At 43.2% G+C, this 25143-nt stretch overlaps 2 protein-coding genes across 3 annotated transcripts in view; one reads left to right on the forward strand and one right to left on the reverse strand.

Annotated features, from left to right (window-relative positions):
• Positions 1 to 16358, forward strand: part of WTIP (WT1 interacting protein) — a 90564-nt gene extending 74206 nt beyond the window's left edge. Inside the window, exons 8-9 of one of the 2 annotated variants that reach the window (XR_011498686.1) lie at positions 8676 to 8857; positions 16114 to 16358. Coding sequence is in view for 1 of the 2 variants with exons in the window: in XM_070499383.1 (XP_070355484.1) it covers positions 185 to 250 (66 nt within the window). In the remaining variant the exon portion in view is untranslated. Of the gene's footprint in view, positions 1 to 184; positions 253 to 8675; positions 8858 to 16113 lie in introns of those variants that run through there. The other variant, XM_070499383.1, reaches the window with a different exon arrangement.
• On the reverse strand, positions 2623 to 4277 carry LOC106829201 (major allergen I polypeptide chain 1-like). Its single transcript, XM_014838183.3, has 3 exons — positions 4136 to 4277; positions 3791 to 3978; positions 2623 to 2773 (listed from the first exon to the last, which is right to left on the reverse strand). The coding sequence occupies exons 1-3, from the start codon at positions 4194 to 4196 to the stop codon at positions 2744 to 2746; spliced, it is 279 nt and encodes a 92-aa protein (XP_014693669.1). The 5' UTR covers positions 4197 to 4277; the 3' UTR covers positions 2623 to 2743.
• Positions 16359 to 25143: the final 8785 nt, after the last annotated feature.

Genomic DNA, 25143 nt, shown 5'->3' on the forward strand with positions numbered 1-25143 from the left:
ATGATGGCAACCACCAAGCAGTACTTTCACCAATGCAGATCTCCTTTGCAATCGTGGGGGCAAACCCTTGCACCACTGTGTGTTGGATCTAGGGCTTTTCTCTCTTGGGGGCTTGTCTCAGTCCTGATTCCTCTGTACTTGCACCCAGAACTTGCCTCCATCTCTGTCTCTTCTTGGCTCCTAGGTGTTGGTCAATGGAACAGCGATGCTTCTGCCTGGAATCCCTCAGAGTCCCATGGACTGGGATTGAGGGTACGTCACAAAAGCACCTTGTCAGGGCAGTCTGGGAATTCCACAGTGCAAGGCCCCTAGAGAAATGAATGGCAAGAGAGCACCTCCTTACCCCACCAGAGTTCCCTGTTGTCTGTGTAGGGTGGATGATGGTGCTAAAGGGCCAACCGGCATGTCCCAGTCCCTTCCTCCTGCTGCTTTCGCTGGGCCCCTTCTACTTGGTGGTCTTTGCTTCCGGATCAGGCAGATGGACATAGGTCACTGTGTTAGTTTGTGTTCTCACCAAAGGAGACCCAGACACAAGGACTCAGGGGCAGGCAGTTTATTTGGGAGATGATCTCAGGGTGCTCATATGAAGAACTAAGGAAGGTGAAACAGGAAAGTTGAGAAAAACCGTGGGGGTGGGCAACTGGGGCTCAAGCCCACTGGGCACCTTCTCAGGGACAGTGTGGAAATCACCTCAGAACTGACACACCGGAAGTCAAGGAGGCTGGGGTCTGTAGTGTTTGAGGGTTGTCCTGTGGGCATTAATTCCCCCACACTTTCAGAGTGAGCCTAACAATGATTCAGGCAGCTCCCAGGGGTCAGAGGAAGCCACTAAGCAGTGAAGAGAGATGCAGGGTTGAGGAGGGAGGAAGTGTGCCAGCAGGGGATTATCCACCACAGCGCAGGTGAACTCAGGCCGGCCCACATGGAAATGAGGTGGGGCTTCTATGAGCTGAGGCAAAGTCATGTGAGAATCAGAGATCAAAGCCAACAAGCATTTGACATTTACTTTTCAACCCATCTGAGGTTTGGATGTCAGACAGAAAAAGATTTGGAAGAGCATCTGATTATGATTTTTTTCCCCCAACCCCAGGGTAGATACAGATTCTGTAGGTTGGAGGCAGGCAGCGAGAGGGGAGGGAGCACATGGACAATATCGAGATGTCCCTTTGGTGCCCAGCAGTCTGTAGGGAGTTCTGTGGGAGTTGAGCAATGGCCAAGAGACTGATTGTGTCCCAGTGAGGACAAGCTGCCCTTCACTCCTCTCCTCCTCATCTTTGGACGGACACGCGTCACACCCATACGCTTGCTGCAGACAAGGGTGAGTCTTTGTTCAGGACATGCACCACCCACCCAGCTCATCGGGGTGGCAACTCTCCTTTCAGAAGCCCTGGAGCTTTTAAGTCCGTAGAATGGGGGAGAGATAGAATATGCATCCTAGGTCACATGTGCGAGGGTGATGAGAAGGGTCTCTACCCCACAACCTACTCATACCCCCTAAACTCCCCTTGCCCCGACAGAGGCAGTTCTGCATTTTAGAAGTGGCCTCCAGCCAGACCCTTGGGATCAGAGCAGTGGGGCATTGACCAAGAGCCAGGTCTCACTCTGGGCGAGGTGGCCTTCCCCTGCTACCCCCGGAGTATGCTTCACATGGAGAGAAGCGGCTGCTCTGGATCACCTCTGGGGGCCTCTCCTAAGCCTCTTCACCCTGAGGGTCTCAGAGGTACCCCCACCGCACTGTGGGCAGGGCCATGTGGTGTAAGCCCAGTGGACTCTTTTCTGGGAGAACTCTCGGTCGCTTGTGGTGGAGCTATGAGAGGTGCTGGGGGTTAGGCCAAGCGGAGTCAGGGTGGCAGCGGGGCCTGAGAAGGCGCCACAATCACGGCCATGGAGCAGAGCCACAGGAGGAGTTGTGAAGCTCCAGGACGCAGGACCCCTACTCTAAGCATTAGACCCACCTTACAGTACATTTACCTGGAGGCAACTGAAGCCACACTTGAGCGGTTGTCATTAGGGTAAACTGAGGCTCAAGAAGTGACCAGATTAGCACTTGTACCTTGATCCTTCGTTCTTTCTCTCCTGTCAGGCACTTGGGACAGGGGCCCCTTCTCACCTACTTTACTCTGGCCTCACCACAGCGTGCAGATGGGAGGCATTTCCATTTCATAGGTGGGAGTCAGAGGCCCAGAGGACTGGAACACGTGCACAGCCGCACGCGACTTAGCCGAGCCTGTCTCCCCCGCAGAGGACGGGCAGGGGCGGGGGTGGCGCGGGGGCTGCAGCAGATTCTGCTGCCCAGGACCTAGGAAATCTTTGGCAGGCACTTTACACCTCTGCGCGTCAGTTTCTTCACTTGTAAGACTAGGATGATTACTCCCGTCTCTCAAGGTTGCTGGGAGGACAAAATTTGGTAGATAATGCATGTGACCTGTGGGTTCTGGTCACAGAAGTGCTCAAACATTAATTCTAATTATCCTGACCCCCTCCCCCCACCGATTGAATTGAGTGAAGGAGCAACACCTGACAGCATTCAAATCCAGCCACAGTTGGAAGTCACACCAGGGGTCCTGCTGTACCCCCACCCACCACCAAAAGCCCGATCCCCAAGGAGTGGGCACTCTCTCGTGAATTGCAAGGCTTTTATTGCTGGAATCTTCTAGTCAGACACCCGGACATGGCAGATTGCTCAGACTACTTAGTGATCAGGCAAGTGACTTCCTTGGGGCTCCTGGCAAGGATGGCTCCATTAACAAAAATCACTTGAGTATGTTTTCTCCTGCAAAGAGAAGGTCAGGGAACCCGGTGAGGCCTCAAGCAGTGAGAGAGACATCCAGCTGCACTGGACACTCACTGGACACTTCCTGGGGAGGGCCAGCAGGCTGGTTTGGAGGGTGGCCTCTGGAACTGAGCAGGTAAAGGTGGATTCCTCCCAACTTCCTGCACCACAAAAGAGTCCCGGGGTGTGCCTAGAAGCTTCCTCCAACAGAAGAGAGAGAGTAGGAGCAGTTGCCCTGGAGGGATGGGGGCAAGGCGGCGACAGAATGGAAAGAGGCTGCTGAGCAGGAACTGGCAGGGTTCAGATGCGCCTATGGGCACCTGGGAGTCTCCAGGAATGAGCTGACCCCAGTCTGCTTCCTCCATCTGCCCCTTGGCCCCTTGAGGCTGAAGCAGTGGTTTGTTCCCACCACCTCCTGGGGCAGCAGAGAGAGGATTTTCTGTGATTCTCCACTTGGGGCATCCAGGTCTGGGGAGGGCAGGAGTGTGGCTTTTGGATGCTGCCTCCTCTCCTGGCATGTGAGGCACAGAATGGCCTTCTGGGATCCAGACAACAAGGCAAAATGAGGGTCTTAGGGGGGATGGTGTAGGATGGTAGGTAAGGTAAAGAAACCAATGTTTGGAGAAGGCAAGGACCCGTGCTAGTGATTTGAAGATCTAGGCTCATGTGCTAGAGAGCCTGGAGTCAGGGAGGCCAGAGCTGAGGGCCTGACACCAAGCAGGTGGTGCCATGGAGACACGAGGGTCTGGAGGGTCCCAGGCTGGTGGCCCAGCAGAGCTGAGCAGTCAGAGCCAGCCCGAGAGCTCAAGGGCTAGACCAATCCTTCCCTGTCCAGTCCTTCCCTACTTGGTTGGTGTCTGCCCTATCCTCTCCACCTCCTCCTTCATGAGGTTCTTTCCCTTCCCAGGTTCCCAGGGGAGGGTCATGGTGGAGAGGAGGATGAGCTCCCCCACCCCACACTGCCCTGAGAGGACCTCCAGACAGGCGCCAAAGGCACAGACACACAGCTCCACCCACCAGCACACTGAGGGTATTCTCCTTATCCTCGGCTGTCAATTTCTTGTCAATGCAGTTCTTCAGCTTTTCAGCATTGGCCAATATTACAGGATTGCTTTGGTACTGTGAAACTTTTTTAACATAGTCATCAGGGGTTCCTGTCAGGAATATATTAACATCTTCCTTCACGGCTGGGCAAATGTCACAATCTGGAAAACAAAGACAAGCTGACACTCCCTTGAAAGACATGCATCAGAACATACTCTTCCCTTCCCCCTCCCAACATGCTCAGAACTGCCCTGGGAAAGCGTCGGAGCCCCTGGAGAACCCGTGCTCCCAGGCCCCTATTTCCCAGCTACCACCCACTTCTGCCTGGGATCAGAAGCAAGGTGGTCCAGAGCAGCACGAGAGCACCAGCCCGCTTCATGGTGCAGGTGGCAGGTGCTCACTTTCAATTCTGCAGCCCTTTTATACCTGCTGTTGGCCCCACCGTGGGGCAGGAGGGACCTTCACCTGACCCTGCCTTTTCTAGCATGTGCTGCCAGGCATCTCCCAGGCCACAGCTTGGAATTGCCTGGGGCTGCGGAGGGAGGAGGTGTGTGTGCTGGTGAGGTGCTAAGTCCCTGAGTCAACAAAGGGCACTGGCTTGGCCTTCCTTCCCCATCTTGGGGGCTGTGTCCCAGGGTCAGCTGATGGGAAAAGCTTAAGAACTGAAATTTCCCGGGTTGACAGGGCAAAGGGGCAACAAGGCTCCCAATCAGGCCTCCTGAATGATGGCCAATGTCAGCCCATCACAACTGCAGGTGACCTTGAAGACCGTCTGGTCTCAACTTGATGATTTTTCAGGAAACTCAGTCTGTAGTTAAAGGTCTCATGGCTGGTAAGTGTCAAGGGAAGGCCCGAGCAGCAGCCCTGACCCCCTGGTCAGGCTCCCTGGTGGCTGCTGCCCTGCCCTGTTTTCATCACAATCTCTGTCCTTGACCTGCTCAGTGGCGTCTCTTGAGCTAGTCCCATAAGCCTGTTTCTGGAGCCCTGATTCCTCCCCTACATGCTGGCCCAGAAGCTCTAGTTGTCTGTTGACCAAGTCCTGCCACTTGGTTATAACACGGCAGTCTGACACAGAAATATAATTTTTCTCCAACTTGCTTCTTTTGAGTTTTTCTGTACTGTTCACACCATCAGTCCTCCACAGCTACAACCTGAGCAAAACCCAAGCTCCTTCTATGACCCACACCTGCTGTGCAATTTGTACAACCAGCACCCTGCCTGCTGCCTCTCTGAAGGTCTCCCTGCCACCTTCTCCATTGCTGGCCTCCTTTCTGTTTCTTGACTACGCCAAGTGTGCTCCTGCAGCAGGGCCTTTGCACATGCTGCCCTCACTGCCTGGAATACTCTTCCGCCAAGTGGCTGCATGAGTGACCATGTAAGTCCTCAGGTCTCTTCAAATCTCATGTTATCAGAGAGACTTGCCCACACTCTTGACACCTCTATTGAAGGGCACTCCCCCGCACCACAGCTCTCTCGGTTCTCTGCTGCTTCATCTTTCTCCACAGCTCTTCTTGCCATTTGTTGATTGCCTTCTGCTCCCTCTTAGTCCCTGGAGAGCGAGGGCCTTTCTGCGTGTGTTGCTGCATCCCCGGGTCTAGGACAGCGGCCAACACGCAGTAGGTGCTTCACAGATGTTTGTTAGATGAATGGAAGGAATATCCCATTTCTCTGGAGTCTGTACATGAGAATTTTTTACTTATACTTGCTATATATGTTTATGAATATTGCCTGGGATTACTTAAGGTAAAGGTTTTAAACGTTTTGTTAAGTCAGAATTAAGAAGCTTGTGAGGGAGGCACTTGCCTCACCTTTTCTTGAGTCATCTGTGACAGAACAAGTTCTGTTGAAGCCCAGAGTCGCTGGGAGGACACAAGCTCTCTAACCCACTCGGAACCCTAAGCCAAACGGGATTCACATCCGGTAACTGCTCTTGGCAAAGAGGCCCCAAGTGCTGAGCTGCAGCTGTCAGCTGGCCACCACAGAGCCACTCCTTGCCACATCTACTGATGCCCAGGGGCCATACCTCTGAAGGTCACCCCATGCGGGGCTCAGGTTACTGCCATATCCCTCAGAGTTTCCTGGACACCTTTTAGCCCAGGAAAGTGAACCCCATATGCCCCAGGCCACACGTGCTTGCTCATTCTCTACCTGGGACAGAATTTCAGTGTGGTGGGACACCTGGGCGAGGACCATGTGTCTGCTGTTCTTCACAAGGCACTTCTTCAACCCTCTCCTCCGCTCTGTGGGATGATGGAGCAGGGCTTGGAGTACTGAAGTAACACAATCAGGATGCGAATGTCAGGCAGTCCCAGTGCCCTTCCGAGGGTGCCACGACATCATCTGAGATGTCTCCCGGTGGTGGGGACATCTGGTGAGGTCAGGGGGGATTGCTGGTCAAGGTCAATGGAGGAGTTGCAGCATGTGCAGTCTTTTCCTAATGCAAGGTTTTTTTTTTAAAATAAATTTTAATTTTGGGATAATTTTAGGTTTACAGAAAAGTCGCAAAGATTTGTCAAAACCAAGAAACTGACATTGGTGCACTACTATTAACTAAGTTCCAGACTTTATTTGGGTTTCGCCAGCTTGTCCGTTAACGTCCTCTTTGTGTTCCAGGATCCAACGATCCAATCCACACCCTAAACACACCACGTTCGTTAATCACATCTCCTGGGCTCCTTTCCTCGGTCTTTCCTGGTTTGTCATGGCCTTGGCAGTCTTGAGGAGGACTGGTCAGGTATTGTAGAATGTCCCCCAGGCTGAGTTTGTCTGCTGTTTTTCTCATAATTTAGACTGGGCTTCAGACTTTGGGTTTTTGGGAGACAGCCCAGGGGTGAAGTACCCTTCTTGTCACATGACATCAGGACACATGTGATATCAGCATGTCTTTCCACTGGTGATATCAGCCTCGATCACGTGATCAGTGTCGTGTTGGCCAGGTTTCCACACTCTTTTCCTCTTTCCCTATTCTTGTCTTTGGAAATGAGTTGCTACATCTAGCCCACTCTCAAGGCGGGCAGGGCGGTAACTCTACCATCTGGAGGGGAGTTTCTACATATAGTATTTGGAATGCTTCTGTGAGGAAAGTTTGTCTCTTCTCCCTCATTTGTTTATTTATGAAGTCATTTATTTATATCAGCATGGACTTGCACATATTATTTTATACTTTGGGTTGTCATTCAATACTGTGTTCATTTGTTGTTCAAATTGTCCCACATTTAGCCATGGGGAGCTTTCGCAGGCTTCCTTCTGCTAGAGTTTTCACAGACTATCTCATCTTCTTTGTGCCAACAAACTACTTTCCTAGAGTAGAAGGTTGACTTTAACTCTTGAGAGAGTTTAAGCAGATGGAGTGCCACCTCTGCTCGACCCAGCTCTCTGGGCCACAGGACTCCACTGAACAGTGGCCTGTAGGGTTGTGGACCCCTGAGTCTCTGACACGGGAAACAAACTGCACAACCCACTATGGTCACTGATGTTTCTGGGTGCGCTGTGTAGTCCAAACTCCTCTTGGGGCCAGGTTGACTGATGGAGGAGGGTGAGACAGCCAGAAGGAACAAGGCTGGAGCCACTGAGAGTCAAGAAGGTGCCCAGGAATTTGCTCCCTTAAGGGTGAGAGGGAAGCTCGTGGCATAACCCCAAACTGGAGCATTACCTGAGAAAACCCACACGGCCGTGAAGTCCTGCAACTTACCTGGTAGGGAGTGGTCCAGAGCCCAAGGATGGTGTCCACCTGTCCCCAAGGCCAGAATCAGAGACCGCAGCAGTCAAGATGGTCAAGAGGCTCCAGTCAGGCCCAGCTCCCCATACTTGTCTGCAGGACTTCAACTTGGTAAAAGGAAGTTTTCTGGATTAACTTTTGTTTACCTATAGTGGCATAGACCTGTCCTTGACTCCTCCTGTGCTTTTCATCTCCACATTTTTGGAGGATACTGTGTTGGATGCCAGGAAAGTTTGGGGGAGGAACGACTAGGATCAGAGGTGACTCTGGGGCTGGGACAACAGAACATTTGGCTCAGGATACAGTCAGTTAGAAATGTCAGTTTCGACCGGTCTTTGGCAAAGGTAAAACCACATCTTCTTCAGGAGCTTTGCTCTCAGAGTAGGAGGGGCTTCCCACACTTAACACCCCAAGGGCCAAGGGAAACTACCTGTGCCAAGTCTCTGCCCTTAGGCTTTTGGAGCTCCTGGGAACGGTGCGCTAGACTCAGGGAGCTAGTAGTTTATAAGGCAGCAGAAACCCTGCCCTGTGAAGAGCATTCTAGCAGTTGACACTATGAAGGGGGCACTGCTTGTGCTGGCCTTGCTGGTGACCAGAGAGCTGGGCATCAAGATGGGTGAGACTAGAAAGGAGGGAACAGATGGCCTTCTTGATCCTTGTCTCACCCCATCTCAGTCCACCCCAGCATGGTGACCACGGAGCAGGTTCTGGTGACAGATTTAGGGGGCAGCTGGGAGACCATTGCCCAGGAGTCCTGCAGAAACCCTCTGAGGTTTTCAGTCTTTGAATGGAGGGAGAGGTTGGAGACGGAGGGGTCGTTAGTGGTGCACACAGTAGGGGATAGTTAGTTGGGGTAGAGGGGCTTACTTGAAGGGCGGAAGCAGGCAGGTGGGTACGCCTGAGGGCAGTGGTCACGGGCAGAGGGCTCTCTCGTCCTTTCCCCTCACACTGTTCCCTTCAGCTGGAAGTGCTTCATAGAGAATGTTCTTTCTGTCTGGGGTGTAAGCAGTCCCGGGAGAGGGCAGGTCTCTCTGGAAGATGAGTCAGGAGACACCGGATATGTGAATTACTTTCAACTGGTGGGGAAGCAGGAACCTCTTACCCTGGTGATTCCTTTGATGAGGTGTTTTCTTTCTTCAGCGGAAGCTTGCCCGAGTTTTTATGCAGTCTTTGGTGTGTTGTCCCTTGGAAGCAAGACACTGTTGGACACCTCCCTCAATCTGGTCAATGCTACTGAACCGGAAAAAGTAGCCATGGGAAAAATCCAGGATTGCTACAATGAGGCGGGAGTCATAACCAAGATCTCAGATCTGATCGTCATGGTAACTTACTCTCCTTCCCCCAACTCCCACCCTGACGAGATACATGCAGGATATTGCAATATGCCACATTCAAATAGATCATGCAATCATGGGCTACACAACAGACAAGAGCTATAAACAATCAAGTACATAAACCTTTGCTCCACCCTCCAGCACATATGGTATGCAACCACATGCATGTGCACAGCCAGCCTGTTCTATCACACATGTCCCTATCGTGCCAATTAGCTCACATACAATAGGAAAATAGGGGACTAATACCACTGCAACACAGAAAGTGTATTGACACGTGTGATTGTTTTCCAGGTTAGGGGAGCTAGCATTGCAGGAGTAGATTTTTAACCTTTGGCTGGAAAGAAAGAGCTCAGCTCCTGCACATGTAGGAGCTCCAGCAGCTCTATTTTCGCAATATTAAAAATGAGCACCTGCCTTTAGACTCTTCCCAGGAAGAGACTCCCCGGCTTGGTAAGGCTTCTGGCTTTTGGCCAGTTTCATTTCCTTTTTTGTTTTTTAAAATTGAGGTCATAATAGTTTATAACATTGTGGAATTTCAGTTGCACATTATTGTTTGTCAGTCATCTTGTACGTGCGCCCCTTTACCCCTTGTGCCCACCCCCCATCTTCCCGCTGGTAACCATTAAATAGTTCTCTTTGTCTGTGTGTTTGTTTATCTTCCACATATGTGTGAAATCATACGGTATTTGTCTTTCTCTGTCTGGCTTATTTCGCTTAACATCATACTCTCAAGGTCCATCCATGTTGTTGTGAATGGCACGATTTCGTCTTTTTTTATGGCTGAGTAGTATTCCATCGTGTATATATACTGCATCTTCTTTGTCTAACCATCCATTGATCGGCACTTGGGTTGCTTCCACGTCTGCTATTTGCGAATAATGCTGCAGTGAACATAAGGGTGCATAAGTCTCTTTGAGTTGTTGATTTTAAGCTCTTTGGATAAATACCCAGTAGTGGGATAGCTGAGTCATATGGTATTTCTATTTTTAATTTTGTGAGAAATTTCCATACTGTTTTCCATAGTGGCTGTACCAGTTTGCATTCCCACCAGCAGTGGATGAGGGTTCCCTTTTTCCACAACCTCTGCAACATTTGTCATTTTTTGTCTTGGTGATTATAGCCATTCTAACGGGTGTGAGGTGCTATCTTAATGTAGTTTTGATTTGCATTTCCCTGATGATTAGTGATGTTGAACATCTTTTCATGTACCTGTGGCCCATCTGCATATCCTCTTTGGAAAAATATCTATTCATATATTCTGCCCATTTTTTGATCGGCTTGTTTGTTTTTTTTGTAGTTCATTTGTGTGAGTTCTTTATATATTTTGGAGATTAGCCTCTTGTCATATATATGATTTACAAATATTTTATCCCAGTTGGTGGGTTATCTTTTTGTTTTGTTCCTGGTTTGCTTTGCCTTGCAGAAGCTTTTTAGTCTGAGGAAGTCCCACTTGTTTATTTTTTCTTTTGTTTCCCTTGTCTGAGTAGACATGCCATTTGAAAAGATCCTTCTAAGACCGAGGTCAAAGAGTGTACTGGCTTTATCTTCTTCTATGAACTTTATGGTTTCAGTTCTTAACTTCAAGTCTTTGATCCATTTTGAGTTAATTTTTGTGTATGGTGAAAGATAATGGTTTACTTTCATTCTTTTGCTTGTGGCTGTCCAGTTTTCCCAACACCATTTATTGAGGAGACTTTCCTTTTTCCACTGTATGTTCTTAGCTCCTTTGTCGAAGATTAGCTGTCCATAGATTTGTGGTTTTATTTCTGGGCTTTCAATTCTGTTCCATTGATCTGTGTGCCTGTTTTTATACCAGTACCATGCTGTTTTGATCACTATGGCTTTGTAGTATATTTTGAAGTCAGGGATTGTGATGCCTCCAGCTTTGTTCTTTTTTCTCAGGAATGCTTTAGCAATTCGAGGTCTTTGGTTGCCCCATATGAATTTTAGGATTCTTTGTTCTATTTCCGTGAAGAATTTCATTGGGATTCTGATAGGGATTGCATTGAATCTGTAGATTGCTTTAGGCAGTATGGACATTTTTACCTAAGTTTATTCTTCCAATCCATGAGCATGGAATATCTTTCCATTTCTTTATGTATCATCGATTTCTTTCAGTAACATCTTATAGTTTTCATTGTATAGGTCTTTCATCTCCTTGGTTAAATTTATTCCTAGATATTCTATTCTTTTTGTTGTGATTGTAAATGGGATTGTATTCTTGAGTTCTCTTTCTGTTAGCTCCTTATTAGAGTAAAGAAATGCAACTGATTTTTGTAAATTGATTTTGTACCCTGCAAATTTGCTGCAGTTTTTTATTATTTTTAATAGTTTTCTGATGGATTCTTTAGGGTTTTCTATATATAAAATCATGTCTTCTGCAAACAGCAAGAGTTTCACTTCCTCATTTCCTATTTGGATTCCTTTTATTTCTTTTTCTTGCCTAATTGCTCTGGCCAAAACCTCCTGTACTCTGTTCAGTAAGAGTGGTGAGAGTAGACACTCTTGTCTTCTTCCTGTTCTCAGAGGGATGGCTTTCATTTTATCCCCATTGAATATGATGTTGGTTGTGTGTTTGTCATATATGGACTTTACTATATTGAGGTACTTTCCTTCTATGTCCATTTTATTGAGAGTTTTTATGATAAATGGATGTTGGATCTTGTCAAATGCTTTCTCTGAGTCTATGGAGATGATCATGTGGTTTTTATTCCTCATTTTGTTAACGTGGCATATCAAATTGATTGATTTGTAGATGTTGAACCATCCCTGTGTCCCTAGTATAAATCCTGCTTGATCATGGTGTATGATCCTTTTAGTGTATTGCTGTATTTGGTTTGCAAATATTTTGTTGAGGACATTTGCATCTATGTTCATCAGTGATATTGGACTGTAATTTTCCTTCTTTGTGTTGTCCTTGTCTGGCTTTGGTATCAGGGTGATGTTGACCTCGTAGAATATGTTAGGAATATTTCTGTCTTCCTCAATTTTTTGGAATAGTTTGAGAAGAATAGGTAATAAATCTTTGAATGTGTGGTAGAATTCTCCAGAGAAGCCATCTGGTCCTGCACTTTTATTTTTGGGGAGGTTTTTGATTACTGCTTTAACCTCTTTACTTGTGATTGGTTTATTCAGATTCTCTATTTCTTCTTGATTCAGTTTTGGGAGGTTGTATGAGTCTAAGATTTTATCCATTTCTTCTAGATTGTCCAATTTGTTGGCATACAGTTGTTCATAATATTCTCAATCCTTTGTATTTTTGTGGTATCCATTTTAATTTCTCCTCTTTCATATCTTCTTTTTTTTTTTTAATTTAAGCCTTCTCTCTTTTTTTCTTAGTGAGTCTGGCTAAGGGTTTGTCAATTTTCTTTATCTTCTGAAAGAACCAGCTGTTTGTTTCATTGCTCCTTTCTACTGTGTTTTTAGTCTCTATTTCATTTATTTCTGCTCTAATTTTTATTATTTCCCTCCTCCTGTTGACTTTGGGCTTTGTTTGTTCTCCTTTTCCTACTTCTATTAGGTGTAGTTTAAGATTGCTTATTTGAGATTTTCCTTGTTTGCTAAGGTGGGCCTGTATTGCTATGAATTTCCACCTTAGGATTGTTTTTGCTGCATCCCATATGAGTCTGTATGGTGTATTTCCATTTTCACTTCTCTCCAGATATTTTTTGATTTCTCCTTTAATTTCTTTAATGATCCATTTGTTGTTAAGTAACATATTATTTAGTCTCCATATTTCTGTCCCTTTCCTAGATTTTTTTCTGGTAGCTAATTTCTAGTTTCATAGCATTGTGGTCAGAAAAGCTGCTTGATATGATTTCAATCTTCTTAAATTTATTAAGGCTTGGCTTGTTTCCCAACATATGGTCTATCCTTGAGAATGTTCCATGTGCACTTGAGAAGAATGTGTATTCTGCTGTTTTTGCGTGGAGTGTTCTATATATATCTATAAAGTCCACCTGGTCTGGTTTTTCATTTAAATCCACTATTTCCTTGTTGACTTTCTGTCTTCATGATCTATCCATTGATGTAAGTGGGGTGTTAAGGTCCCTTACTATTATTGTGTTGTTGTTAACATCTCCTTTTAGGTTTGTTAATAGTTGCATCATGTACTTTGGTGTTCCTGTGTTGTGTGCATATATATTTATAAGTGTTATGTCCTCTCGGTGGTGTGTCCCTTTGATCATTATAAACAGCCCCTCTTTATCTCTCATTACCTGTTTTACCTTGAAGTGCACTTTGTTTGATATAAGTATGGCAACACCTGCTTTCTTTCATTTCCCATTTGCTTGGAGTATCATCTTACATCCCTTCACTGTGACCCTGTGTTTGACTTTGGAGCTGAGATGTGTTTCCTGGAGGCAGCATATTGTTGGGTCTTGTTTTTTAATGCATCCTGCCACTCTGTGTCTTTTGATTGGAGAATTAAATCCATTTACATTTAGAGTGATTTTTGATATATGAGGGCTTAATGCTGCCATTTGGTCACTTGTTTTCCCATTCTCCTGCATTTCCTTTGTTTCCCGTCTTGTATATTTTGGACTACCAATTCGGTTAGGTAGTTTTCTATGTTGGTTTTCTCAGTTTTCTCCTTATTTATTATTTGTGTCTCTGTTCTACTTATGTGTTTAGTGGTTACCATGAAGTTTGTATGAACAATCTTGTAGATGAGATAATCCATTTTCTGACAACCTCTTATTTCCTTAGCGTAAGCAGATTCAATCCCTTTCCTCTTCCCCTCCTAAGCTGTTTTTGTCGTATCTTATTCCATCCTGTGTTGTAAATTTGTGGTTAAACTGACAAGCTTACATTTGTTTTTGGTGTTTTCCTTCCGTTTACCTTTAATGTTATATTTGAGTGTTTGCTAACCTGTTCTGATGGATAGCTACAATTTTCTGATTTTTTCTACCTATTTATCTCTTACTCAGGGCTTTGTAACACCTTTTTTCTTTGTTTTCCACGTATGAGGGCCTTCTTGAGGATTTCTTGTAGGGGGTCTTGTGGCTTTGAACTCCCCTAGCTTTTGTTTATCTGGGAAAGTTTTTATTTCTGCATCATCTCTGAAGGATATTATCCCTGCATAGAGTATTCTTGGCTGAAAGTTTTTGACTTTCAGAACTTTGAATATGTCATTCCACTCTCTCCTAGCCTGTATGGTTTCTGCTGAGAAATCCACTGAAAGCCTGATGGGGCTTCCTTTGTACTTTTTTTCTTCTTCCTCGCTGCCCTTAATATTTTTCTTTGTCATTTACTTTTGCCAGCTTTACTACTATATGCCTTGGAGAAGCTCTTTTTACATTGATATAGTTAGGAGATCTATTGGCTTCTTTCAGTTGTATTTCCAGCTCCTTCCCCAGATTTGGGAAGTTCTCTGCTATTATTTCTTTGAATAAGTTTTCTGTTCCATTCTCCTTTTCTTCTTCCTCTTGAATACCTATAATCCTTATGCTGCATTTCCTAATTGAGTTGGATATTTCTCGGAGAATTTCTTCATTAATTTTTAGTCTTATTCTCTCTCCTCCTCCATCTGAAACATTTCTATATTTCTGCCCTCCAGACTGCTGATTCATTCCTCCATACTATCAGCTCTATTGTTTAGGCAGTCCAGATTCTTCTTTATCTCATCCATTGTGTTTTTCATCTCCAACATTTCTGATTGGTTCTTCTTTATAGTTTCAATCTCTTTTGTGAAGAAGTTCCTGATTTCTTTGAACTGTCTATTTGTATTTTTTTGGTAACTCATTGAGTTTTTTAATGATGGCTATTTTGAATTCTCTGTCATATATATTATAATTTTCTCTGCCTTCAGGATTGATTTCTGGGTGCTTGTCATTTTCTTTCTGGTCTGGAGAATTAATATATTTTTTCATACTGTTTGACAGTGTGGATTTCTGCCTCCACATAGTGATAGTATTTGGTCACAGCTTCCACCTGCTGCCACTTGGTGGGGGTCAAGAACTGTGTATTCTGAGCCCGCTGCCATCCACAGCTTGGCAGCTCCAGCCACTGGCTGCTTTTCTATCTTTTCAGTGTTCTGGCCGACTGGCTGAGCTGGAGCGCTGAGCAGGGGCAGGGGCACTTTGTTTTACCTGCATGATCCTGGGGACATTCTTGCTCTGCCCTCACTATCTGCTCTCCTGCGGTGCTAGCTTGATGGAGACACCCCTGCAATAGCTTAGTCACCTTTGTGTGAGGCTTTCCCTTGGGCTGTGAGGGAATTTGGAGAGCCAAGGTGTTCCTGTGGAAGGCTGCCCCACCCCATTCTTCTCTCAGAGCCATGGGGTCCAGAGCCCAGGGTCCCTGCCACTGGGGGAGGGAGAGGAGATTACCCTTACCTCCTTCCACTTCCCTCAGGGGGACCAGCACCTCCACTTTCAGATATATGGCTGCAGGGGTCTCTCAGACATCTTTTGTGGTGTGTGAATGTCTTCTGTTGGGATATGAATATCCTTTTCACTGGATCTTAGAGAGGAAAGCCTAAGCGGACAGCTTACTCTGCCATGATCCTGATATCACTCACACAGTTTCATCTCCTTTTGTATTCACCTTGATAGCTATTCCTCTGGCTCAGAGTTCCACTTCCATCAGTATTGTCTCAGTGCCTACCAGCCAGAATTTCCACGGCCTGAAGGCCCTGAGGCAGCTTCTAGCTACATGCTGCTGCTCACCAGGGCTTGTCAATGTGTCTCCTGATGAACTATCTCTTTTTTGTCATTATTCTTGTTACACAGTTACAGAGATTTTGAATAGTCTGTCTCTTAACCTATTTTCCCCAGAGTGCTGATTGTGCAAAATGAGAGGTTTCTCAAGAAGCAGAATTTCTTGCACTAATATAGGCACAGAGGGCACATGAGAGTGTTTACAGCATGTGCACAAACTTTCCATACATCCTGTACACCTGACAGATGAGTCTCAGGTATAGGAGACATCACAAACATCCAGACTCAGTCAGCTTGCCCCTCTCTCAGGCCCAGCCCACACCATGCCTTCCAGAACCTTCTCATCTCCTTCTCTCCTGTTTAGACTCCTTCCTGAAACCTGTGCATGGGTGATTGGGGAGCCATCCTCCTCCTGGCCTGACTGATTGCAGCCCCTCCCCAGTGGTGGGCCTGTAGGCCAGAGGTTCTTGCTCGGGATGGAGCTGAATCATTGATGCTGAGGAGTGAGGTGGTCCTGGGAAGACAGGATGGCTCTGCTGTGGGCTCAGGTTCTCTGTCCATCCTCATCTTACTCTCTCCCAGGGTACTATCACCACCAGCCCAGAATGCATCAGCCACGCACTGAGCACATTGACGACGGATGTTCAAGAAGGCATTTCTAAGCTGAACCCTCTGGGGAGATGAATCTTTGTCTCTGATGCCCAGCCTGAGCTCTATCATCCTGCCCTGTTCTCCTTCTCACCTGAAGCTGGAATCCAGACACCTGTCTCCTCTACCCCCCCGTGTAGTCTTCACTAGGTTGATTCTAATAAAATCAATGCAGCTTGGCTCTCTGTGTGCTGTATGGGGAGTGCATGAGGCCTGGCAGGAGATCGTGGGAGGGGTGAGGAGAAGTGCCACTGTGGTTACTGACAGCATGGGGACTGGAGTCAGACAGAACCAGGATAAACCTAGGCCCTGTCACTGACTAGCTGTAGGACCATGGGCAAGCTGTTTTTATCTTTCTCAGGCTATTTCCTCATCTGTAAAACAGGGATTGTGTAGGATTAAGTTAAATAACACAGACATAACCCCAGACTTCACCAGCCTAGAAGGATACAAATGTTGTCAACAGCCTTAACATATCTCTGACTCTGGCCTTTATGACAGTTGCAGACCTGTGGTCCCTTAAATGACACTCTGGTAATTGAAGGGTGACTCAGGAGGTGACGTGAGCTTATCACAAGTCCTTTCTATCTCCCAGTGGCATTCGCCATTTTCTTCTTCTTAGGTGGATGTCTTCTGAGGAAGCCGACCTTTCTGCAGGAACACTTAGTACCACTGCTGTTCTTGGGTTCTGCCACTGGGACCTGGACCCCCAGGCAGTCTTGGCCCAGGAGGAAGGGAGAAAGGGAGTGGCTGTAGGAAGCTAATCCAGAGGGGATGCTGCTGTCATGGAAAGAGCTCAGACCCTAAAGCCTTACTTGAAGGATGTGCCACATGGGGCAAGTGTTATGAACCCTCTGAGCCTGCTCCCCAAAGCATCAGATGGGTAATTGTATAATTGAGTAGGCAACTTGTGAAGCTACAAGGCAGGGACTAGGTTTTACCTCTATTTCCTAGAGACTACGGCAGTGTCAGGCTCCAGTGAGTATGGCCAACAAAAAAAGTAGCATAACCAGTAATGCCTCTCTACCTTCCTGGGCCAGGCACACACGATGAGGTCACGCACATGGAGTTGAACTTGGGACGTGGGGCTAAGAGGCAAGGGGCTTGAGTCTGACCCGCTGGCTGAACTTAGCATTTTATTTTATTTTATTTATTTTTAAAGACTGGCACCTGAGCTAACAACTGTTGCCAATCTCTTTTTTTTTTTCCTGTTTTTTTTCTCCCCAAATCATCCTCAGTACATAGTTGTATATTTTAGTTGTAGGTCCTTCTAGTTTTGGCATGTGGGACGCCACCTCAGCATGGCCTGCCAAGTGGTGCCATGTCTGCGCCCAGGATCCCAAAAGGTGAAACCCTGGGCCGCCAAAGTGGAGCGTGCAAACTTAACCGCTCGGCCAAGGAGCCGGCCCCTGAACTTAGCATTTGAATTCACCTGTTTGCTCATTTCATACCTTCACTTTACATTTCCAAGTGCTGGATGCTTTGCTAGACTTAATATTAAGAGTGCAAGGTCATACCAAAAAGGTCTAGAATTTTATAGAGAAGTACAAAGTAAAATTTGAACTGTTGAAGGGGTAGGTCATACCCTTGTATGGGACGAATTGACCCTTTAGGAATGTTGACTATTCCCAAATCCATGTCCAAATTAATCTTTGTTCTAATGAAGACTGATTTAAAGTTTATCCAAAAGAATAAATGCTTGAAATCAAACAAGTAAATTTAGGAAAACAAGAACTATGAGCAGGATCCTTCTCACCAGGTATTACAACATAGGTATAAGTCTCTGACTAATAAATAGTCTAGGTTTTGCAAAGGAATGAGTTGATGGTTATTGTGACAGAAAAGAAAACACGCAGATAGACTCAAAGGTAGCTTAAAATATAATGATGACAACTTATGGAATGGAGAAAGAATGGACTGTTTTTTAACATGGCATTGATAAAAATGACCAAACATTTAAAAAATCAAGATGGACCTGCCAAGCCTTTCCCTACAGATTAATGTGGATTAATGATTCAATTGCCACAGTCCCAATTGTTAATTATTCATTTTTCTCTCTCTTAGATTGTCTTTCACGATGTCACGGTCTCTTGGTGTTTCTCCTGCCTTCCTGGGGGATCCTTCTTGGTTCTTCTATGATCACTTGTGTCCCATACCAGGGATGCTTCTCTTTGCATCTCTTTTCTTTTCTATATAAACTCACTTCTTAGTGATATCATTAAGCCTCATTACTTTAGGTTTATATACAACTTATAAAGTTAAATCTCCAGCCCCTGTACTAAAACATTGCAAAGCGCTGAATAGGCCCTCACTAAATATTTGTTAAATTAATAAATATTTTTTAAAAATTTTAAAATCCTCATGAATGACAAATATATAGAGAATCTAAGTAAATGAAAAGACTATTAAATGGGAATTTTCAACAGGATAAAAGTTATTTTTCCAAAAATAGCAGTTTAATGTACTCCCCATGAAAATAACAGTAGGATTTTTTGAAGAAAAAATGTACTTAATTTTTATAAAGTTGAACTTACACTTATTATATGACCCAAAAATCTGTCTACTAAGTTCACACTTAAGAGAAATGCAAATTTATGTTCACATAAAAACCTGCTCACTAATGTATATAGCAGCTTTATTCAGATTTTGGCTTATCAAAACTGGAAACAACCAAAGTGTCCTTCAATTGGTGAATGGATAAACAAAGTGTGTCACACTCATACAATGGAATACTACTCAACAATAAAAAGGAACAAATTATCGGTACATACAACAACGTGGAAGAATCTCAAATGTATTCTGACGAGTAAAAGAAGCTGAACTCAAAAGACTACAACTATTTGGTTTATGTACAGTCATACGCTGCAGAACGCTGTTTCAGTTAAGCACAGACCACATATAGGACAGTGGTCCCATAAGATTAGAACCATAGAGCCTACACGTGTAGTGGGCTAGACGATCCAGGTTTGTGTGAGCACAGTCTATGGTGTTTGCACAATGCCAAATCACCTAACAACACCTTTCTCAGAACAAATCCTTGTTGTTAAGCAACACACGAATGTATATGACATTTATGTTATATTTGGAAAAATAAGTAGGGATAACCGAGAAAATGTTTTAAAAAGTAGAATAATTAGGGGCAGTAAGCCCAATGAAATATTAAAACACATACACATATATCATAGGCAGATAAATGGACTATCAAAGGAAGGCCAGAAATAGATATAAATAATCATGGATTTTATGATAAAGGTAACTTGAAAGTCAGTGAGGAAATCTGAATTATTTCATAAATGAAATGGCGCTGGATCAACTGGATAAGCACTGAAAAAATAAAACTGTTGGATCTATTTCTCACAACTTTCCTCAAAATTAATTTCAGATAAGTTAAATATTGATACACTAAAGAGTAGGATAGAAAAATTCCATAAAAAAAAAAAAAAAAGTTTTAAAAGGGGCTGGCCCCGTGGCCGAGTGGTTAAGTTCGCGCGCTCCGCTGCAGGCGGCCCAGTGTTTCGTTGGTTCGAATCCTGGGCGCGGACATGGCACTGCTCATCAAACCACGCTGAGGCAGCATCCCACATGCCACAACTAGAAGGACCCACAACGAAGAATATACAACTATGTACTGGGGGGCTTTGGGGAGAAAAAGGAAAAAAAAAAAAAAGAAAAATTCCATAAAAATCTTAGAAAAATTATGGAAGAATATTCTCAGAGTAAAGATATTTCCAAGGATGAAACAAAACCAGATTGATAAATTTGACTGCATAAAAAATAAAATATACGACCAGCCCAGTGGCGCAGCATTTAAGTTCACGCATTCTGCTTCAGTGACCCGGGGTTCACCGATTTGGATCCCAGGTGCAGACCTACGCACTGCTTATCAAGCCATGCTGTGGCAGGTGTCTGACATATAAAGTAGAGGAAGATGGGCACTGACGTTAGCTCAGGTACACTCTTCCTCAGCAAAAATAGGAGGACTGGCAGAAGATGTTAGTCCAGGGCTAATCTTCCCCCCAAAAATAAAATAAAATAAAAAATAAATGAAAAATATCACTGCATGTCAAAATGTATCACATACAACCTCAAAACATTAGGAGAAAATATTGGTGAAAATATTTTCAAGTCATATTATAATTGGCTCAGTTTCTTAATGTGTAAGGAGTGCCTACACAGCTCCTACAAACAATAAGGACAAAACCAACATGCCAATAGAAAAAGGAGCAGACGTTTCTAGCAGAAAGTTCACAGAGAAGAAATGAAGTGACTTTTAAACATATGTTAACATTCCAGGTTTTGTGTTGAGTGATAGGTTCATGAATGATTATTACAGTATTAATAACCAGTCAATAAAGATCATCAGAGTATGTCATGAATAAAGGTTAATTCAATACGCCTCAGACCATTAGAATAATTTTACTGAGATGCATTTTTATCTCAGTCAGATAACCTAGTGTTGGAACTCTCTTCTAGATATTCTCAAGACTCAATCCCTCACCTCCTTCGGGACCTCATGAAACTCATTTCATTAGGTTCTCTGGCCATTCTAGCTAAGTTGTAAACTCCTACACCCCTCCCTCCATGTTGCCTGTCTCCTTTCCCTGCTTTCTCTTCTGGTGTGCTACATATTTACTGAGCATTCTTGTTCATTATTTCTCTACTACTACCAACTATAAGCTAGAGAGAGGAAAGGAATTTTAGTCATTAAAGAAATAGTCTCTGTTTGGAAATCATCTATTATCCCCTTCCCCCGAAAACACCCTCAGATACTCTCTAATCCCTACTGCATTATGTTCTTTGCCTACTCCAGTGTGGCATTTATAGTAAGAAATAATACCTTTACCAAGTTTACATTCAATGGAGAATAATAAGACATTAAAACAAAACAAAACAAAAGTATTGCTGGTCTGGACAGGAACTGGATTTACCTTCTCACCTGGAACAAGGAAGACAGGACAAAATATATGAAATAATAATGTTCAGAAATTGAACACCAGATATCACAGAAGCATGATCTCTGGGAGAGGGGAAAAAAAGGTGAGCTCTGTGATTGCCCTCAATTACTTCCTTGAGTGAGTTTCCAGACTGCAGTGCAAGAAGGGAGAATCCAAGGGAAAATGAGCAGTCCCTCAGAGTTCATGAGATAGAGTTGGGAGTCAAAGGGGGCCAAAGTGGTCAACTCTGCAAGGCAGAATACTGCAGATGAGAGAGTGTCACAGAAAGAGAACTCCACAGTCCTGCAAAAGGTCCCCATCAAGTCTTCGCTGAGTTCTGCCCAGTGTATGCATGTGAGAAAACTGCCCAAGATCGGGGAACAACAACCTGAAAGGGTGGGAGGCAGAGGTCGGGGGGGGGGGGGGGAAATTCTTGGAATTTATACGGGTCAGGAAATAATTTGCATTCCCAACAGCCAGAGAGGAATACCCTATGTATTCATGGGGAATCAAGTGGTTTACTCAGAAAGGTATCTCAGAAGCGGTATAAATTTGCCCTAGCATATGGCTGCCCTTGTGCTACCTTAACAAGTCTTAAAAAAGCTTCAAATGGAGCAAACTATTTCAAAATAACTGAGTAATAGAACAAAGATAAAGAATATCTGCAGAAATACAGAACTATCCAACACAGAAAATTAAATTTTATAATAATTACCATCCAAAAAATAATTAGTAGGCACGCAAGTCAGTAGAAAATATGAACTATTATCAGAAGAGAAATCAATATAAATAGACCCAGAAATGACACACATGATACAGTTGGTAGACAAAATATTGAGTTATTAAAATTGTATTCCAAATGTTCATGAAGGAAGAACCTTGAACAGGTAAGCCGGAAACATAGACATAAAAAGACCCAACTCAAACTTCTCTCTATATAAAAATAGATTCCACTGGATGGAATTAGCAGCAGTTAGACATTGTGGAAGAAAATATTAATGAGTTTGAAAGAGATAGTGATAGAAACTATTCAAAATTAAAACCAGAAAAAAACAGAAATGATTACAAAAAAAGATCAATGAGCCATGAGATAATCTGTGGAAGGTCTAATACCTAATTAATTGGAATCTCTAGGGAATAATGGCCAAAATTTTTCCAAATTGGATGAAGACTATAAACCTATAGATCCATGATACTCAATTAACTTTAAGCACAAGAAACACGAAGAAAACTACACTTAGGCACATCATAATCAGATTCCTTAAACCTGGTGATAAAGAGAAAATCTTCAAAACAGCCAGAGAAACAAAGATAAGAATGGTAGCAAACTTCTCTTAGGAAACAGCGCAAGCTGGAATTCAGTGAAGGATTCAAAATTTGAAAGAAAAATATATTGTGAATTTATAATTCTCTGCCTGGTAAAACTATCTTTTAAAAATGAAGGGAAAAAAGACTTTTTCAGATATGCAAAAGCTTAAAGGATTCCTCATCAGCATACCTGCACTACAGGAAATGTTAAGGGAAAGCCTTCAGGAAGGAAAGAAATGATGTAAGATGAAGTCTAGAAGCACAGAAGGGAATGAAGACCACCGAAAACTGTTAACATAAGGATCTTTCTCTCTCTCTCATATAATACTTTTATAATAGTTTTTCTTATTTTAAAATTGTATTTGGAATAGAATTGACTCTTTTAACAAAATAATAGAATGCATATTGGGGTTTATAACATATGTAGAAGTAGAATGTATGACAATGCATAAATTGTGCACTGTCAGGGGAGCAGAAATCGAAGCATACTGTTCTTATGGTATATTTCTTACACTATATGTTAAGGAATATAATATTACTTGAATGTAGACTGTGATAAGTGAAAGGTGTATACTATAAATCAATCACTTTCAAAAACACTACAGAACTAGAGTTAATAAGTGAACATAGGATATAATATTGATCATAAAAACACTCAACTAATCCAAAACAGGCATAAAGAAGGAATAAAGGAGCAAAAAACAGATGGGACAAATAGGAAATGAATAGCACGACTGTAATTAGACCCAATCATATCAATATCACTTTAAATACAAACGATTTTAAAGTCCTATTTAAAAGGCAGAAGTTGTTAGAACAAATAAAAAAAGAAGACTCTAATATATGCTGCCGATAGAAAACCCATTTTAAAGGTAAGGGAAAATACAGATTAAAAACAAAAAGATGGGAAAACAGACATACAATGATAACACTAATAAAGAGAGAGCCTGAGCTGCTACATTTGTACCAGAGAGAGTAGATTTCAAAGCAAATAATATTACAAGGAACAAAAAGACTTATTTCATGATAATAACGGTAAATTCAACAAGAGGCTATACCAATCCTAAACATTTTTGCACCTAACAGCAGAGCTTCAAACTACATGAAGCAAAACTGATAGAAATGAAATGAGGAGTAGACAAATCCAAAATTATAGTTAGAGACTGCACCACTTCCCTCTCAATTATTGATAGAACAGTGGACAGAAAATCAATAGGATATAGAAGATCAGGACAACAGTAACAATGAACTTGACCCGCTTGACATTTATAAAACACTTCACCCCATGATATATTTAACATCTTTCAGATAATTCAAAGTATATTCTCTGACCACAATGGACTTAAATTAGAAATCAATAATCAAAAGATATTTGGCAAGCGTTCAAATGTTAGGAAGCTAAATCATACACTCCACAAGTAAAAGAGGAAACCAAATGAAAAAATAGAAAATACTTTATCTTGAATGAAAACCAGAGAACAGCTTATCAAGATTTGTAGGAAGTTGCTAAAACAAGTTCTTAGGGACAAATTTATAGCACTAAATGCCAATATGAGAAATAAAGATCTCAAATCTATGACTCTATATCTTAGGAAACCAGAAAAGGAAGAGCAAACAAAAACCAAGGTAAGCAGTAGAAAAAAATATAACAGAGATCAGAATAAAAGCCACTGAAATAGATAACTGAAAAACAACAGAGGAAATTAATGAGACCTAAAATCTGATTTTTCAAATTAAATTCATAAACGTCTAGCCAGATGGATCAAAATAAAAAGAGAGAAGATACAAATGAGCAACTCGGTTGACGTATTTTTTCCTTTCAGTACTTTAGAGATGTCTTCTGCACACCACGGTTTCTGATGAGAAGTCAGCTGTCATTCTTATCATAACACTCCTGTATGTAATGTGTCATTTTTCTCTGGCAGTTTTAATGCTTTTTTTTTTTTTACCACCTTTATTGAGATATAATTGACACATAACATTGTGTAAGTTTAACATGTACAGCCTGTTGATTTGATACATTTATCCATTGAAAATGATTACCAACATAGCATGAGCTAACACTTCCATCCCGTGACATAATCACCATTCTTTCTTTGTGTGTGTGGTGAGAACATTTAGGGTTTAATCTCTTAGCATCTTCTAAGTATATAATACAGTGTTATTAGCTATAATTACCATGCTGTACATTATATACTAGGAACTTGTTAATCTTAGAACAAATTTGTATCCTTTGACCAATATCTCTCCATGCCCACACCTCCCCAGCTCCCGGTCACCAACCTTCTGTTTCTCTGAGTTCAGCTTTTTTATTGGAGAATTCAATATATTTACATTTAGACTGATTTTTGATATACGAGGGCTTAATGCTGCCATTTGGTCACTTGTTTTCCCGTTCTCCTGAATTTCCCTTGTTTCTCATCTTGTGTATTTTGGACTACCAATTCGGTTAGGTAGTTTCCTATGTTGGTTTTCTCAGTTTTCTCCTTATTTATTATTTGTGTCTCTGTTCTACTTATGTGTTTAGTGGTTACCATGAAGTTTGTATGAACAATCTTGTAGATGAGATAATCCATTTTCTGACAACCTCTTATTTCCTTAGCTTAAGTAGATTCAATCCCTTTCCTCTTCCCCTCCTAAGTTGTTTTTTGTCACATCCTATTCCATCCTGTGTTGTACATCTCTGGTTAAACTGACAAGCTTATATTTGTTTTTGGTGTTT

Source organism: Equus asinus, chromosome 26 (assembly GCF_041296235.1).
Source record: "Equus asinus isolate D_3611 breed Donkey chromosome 26, EquAss-T2T_v2, whole genome shotgun sequence".
In the NCBI taxonomy this organism is placed as follows: Eukaryota; Metazoa; Chordata; class Mammalia; order Perissodactyla; family Equidae; genus Equus; species Equus asinus.

Coding starts and splice junctions, on each gene's coding strand:
- LOC106829201 (XM_014838183.3), bottom strand. CDS start 4,196: ATGAAGCGGGCTGGTGCTCTCGTGCTGCTCTGGACCACCTTGCTTCTG. Junction 3,979..4,135: donor GCTTCTGATCCCAGGCAGAA/GTGGGTGGTAGC, acceptor TTTGTTTTCCAG/ATTGTGACATTTGCCCAGCC. Junction 2,774..3,790: donor AGAATACCCTCAGTGTGCTG/GTGGGTGGAGCT, acceptor TTCTCTTTGCAG/GAGAAAACATACTCAAGTGA.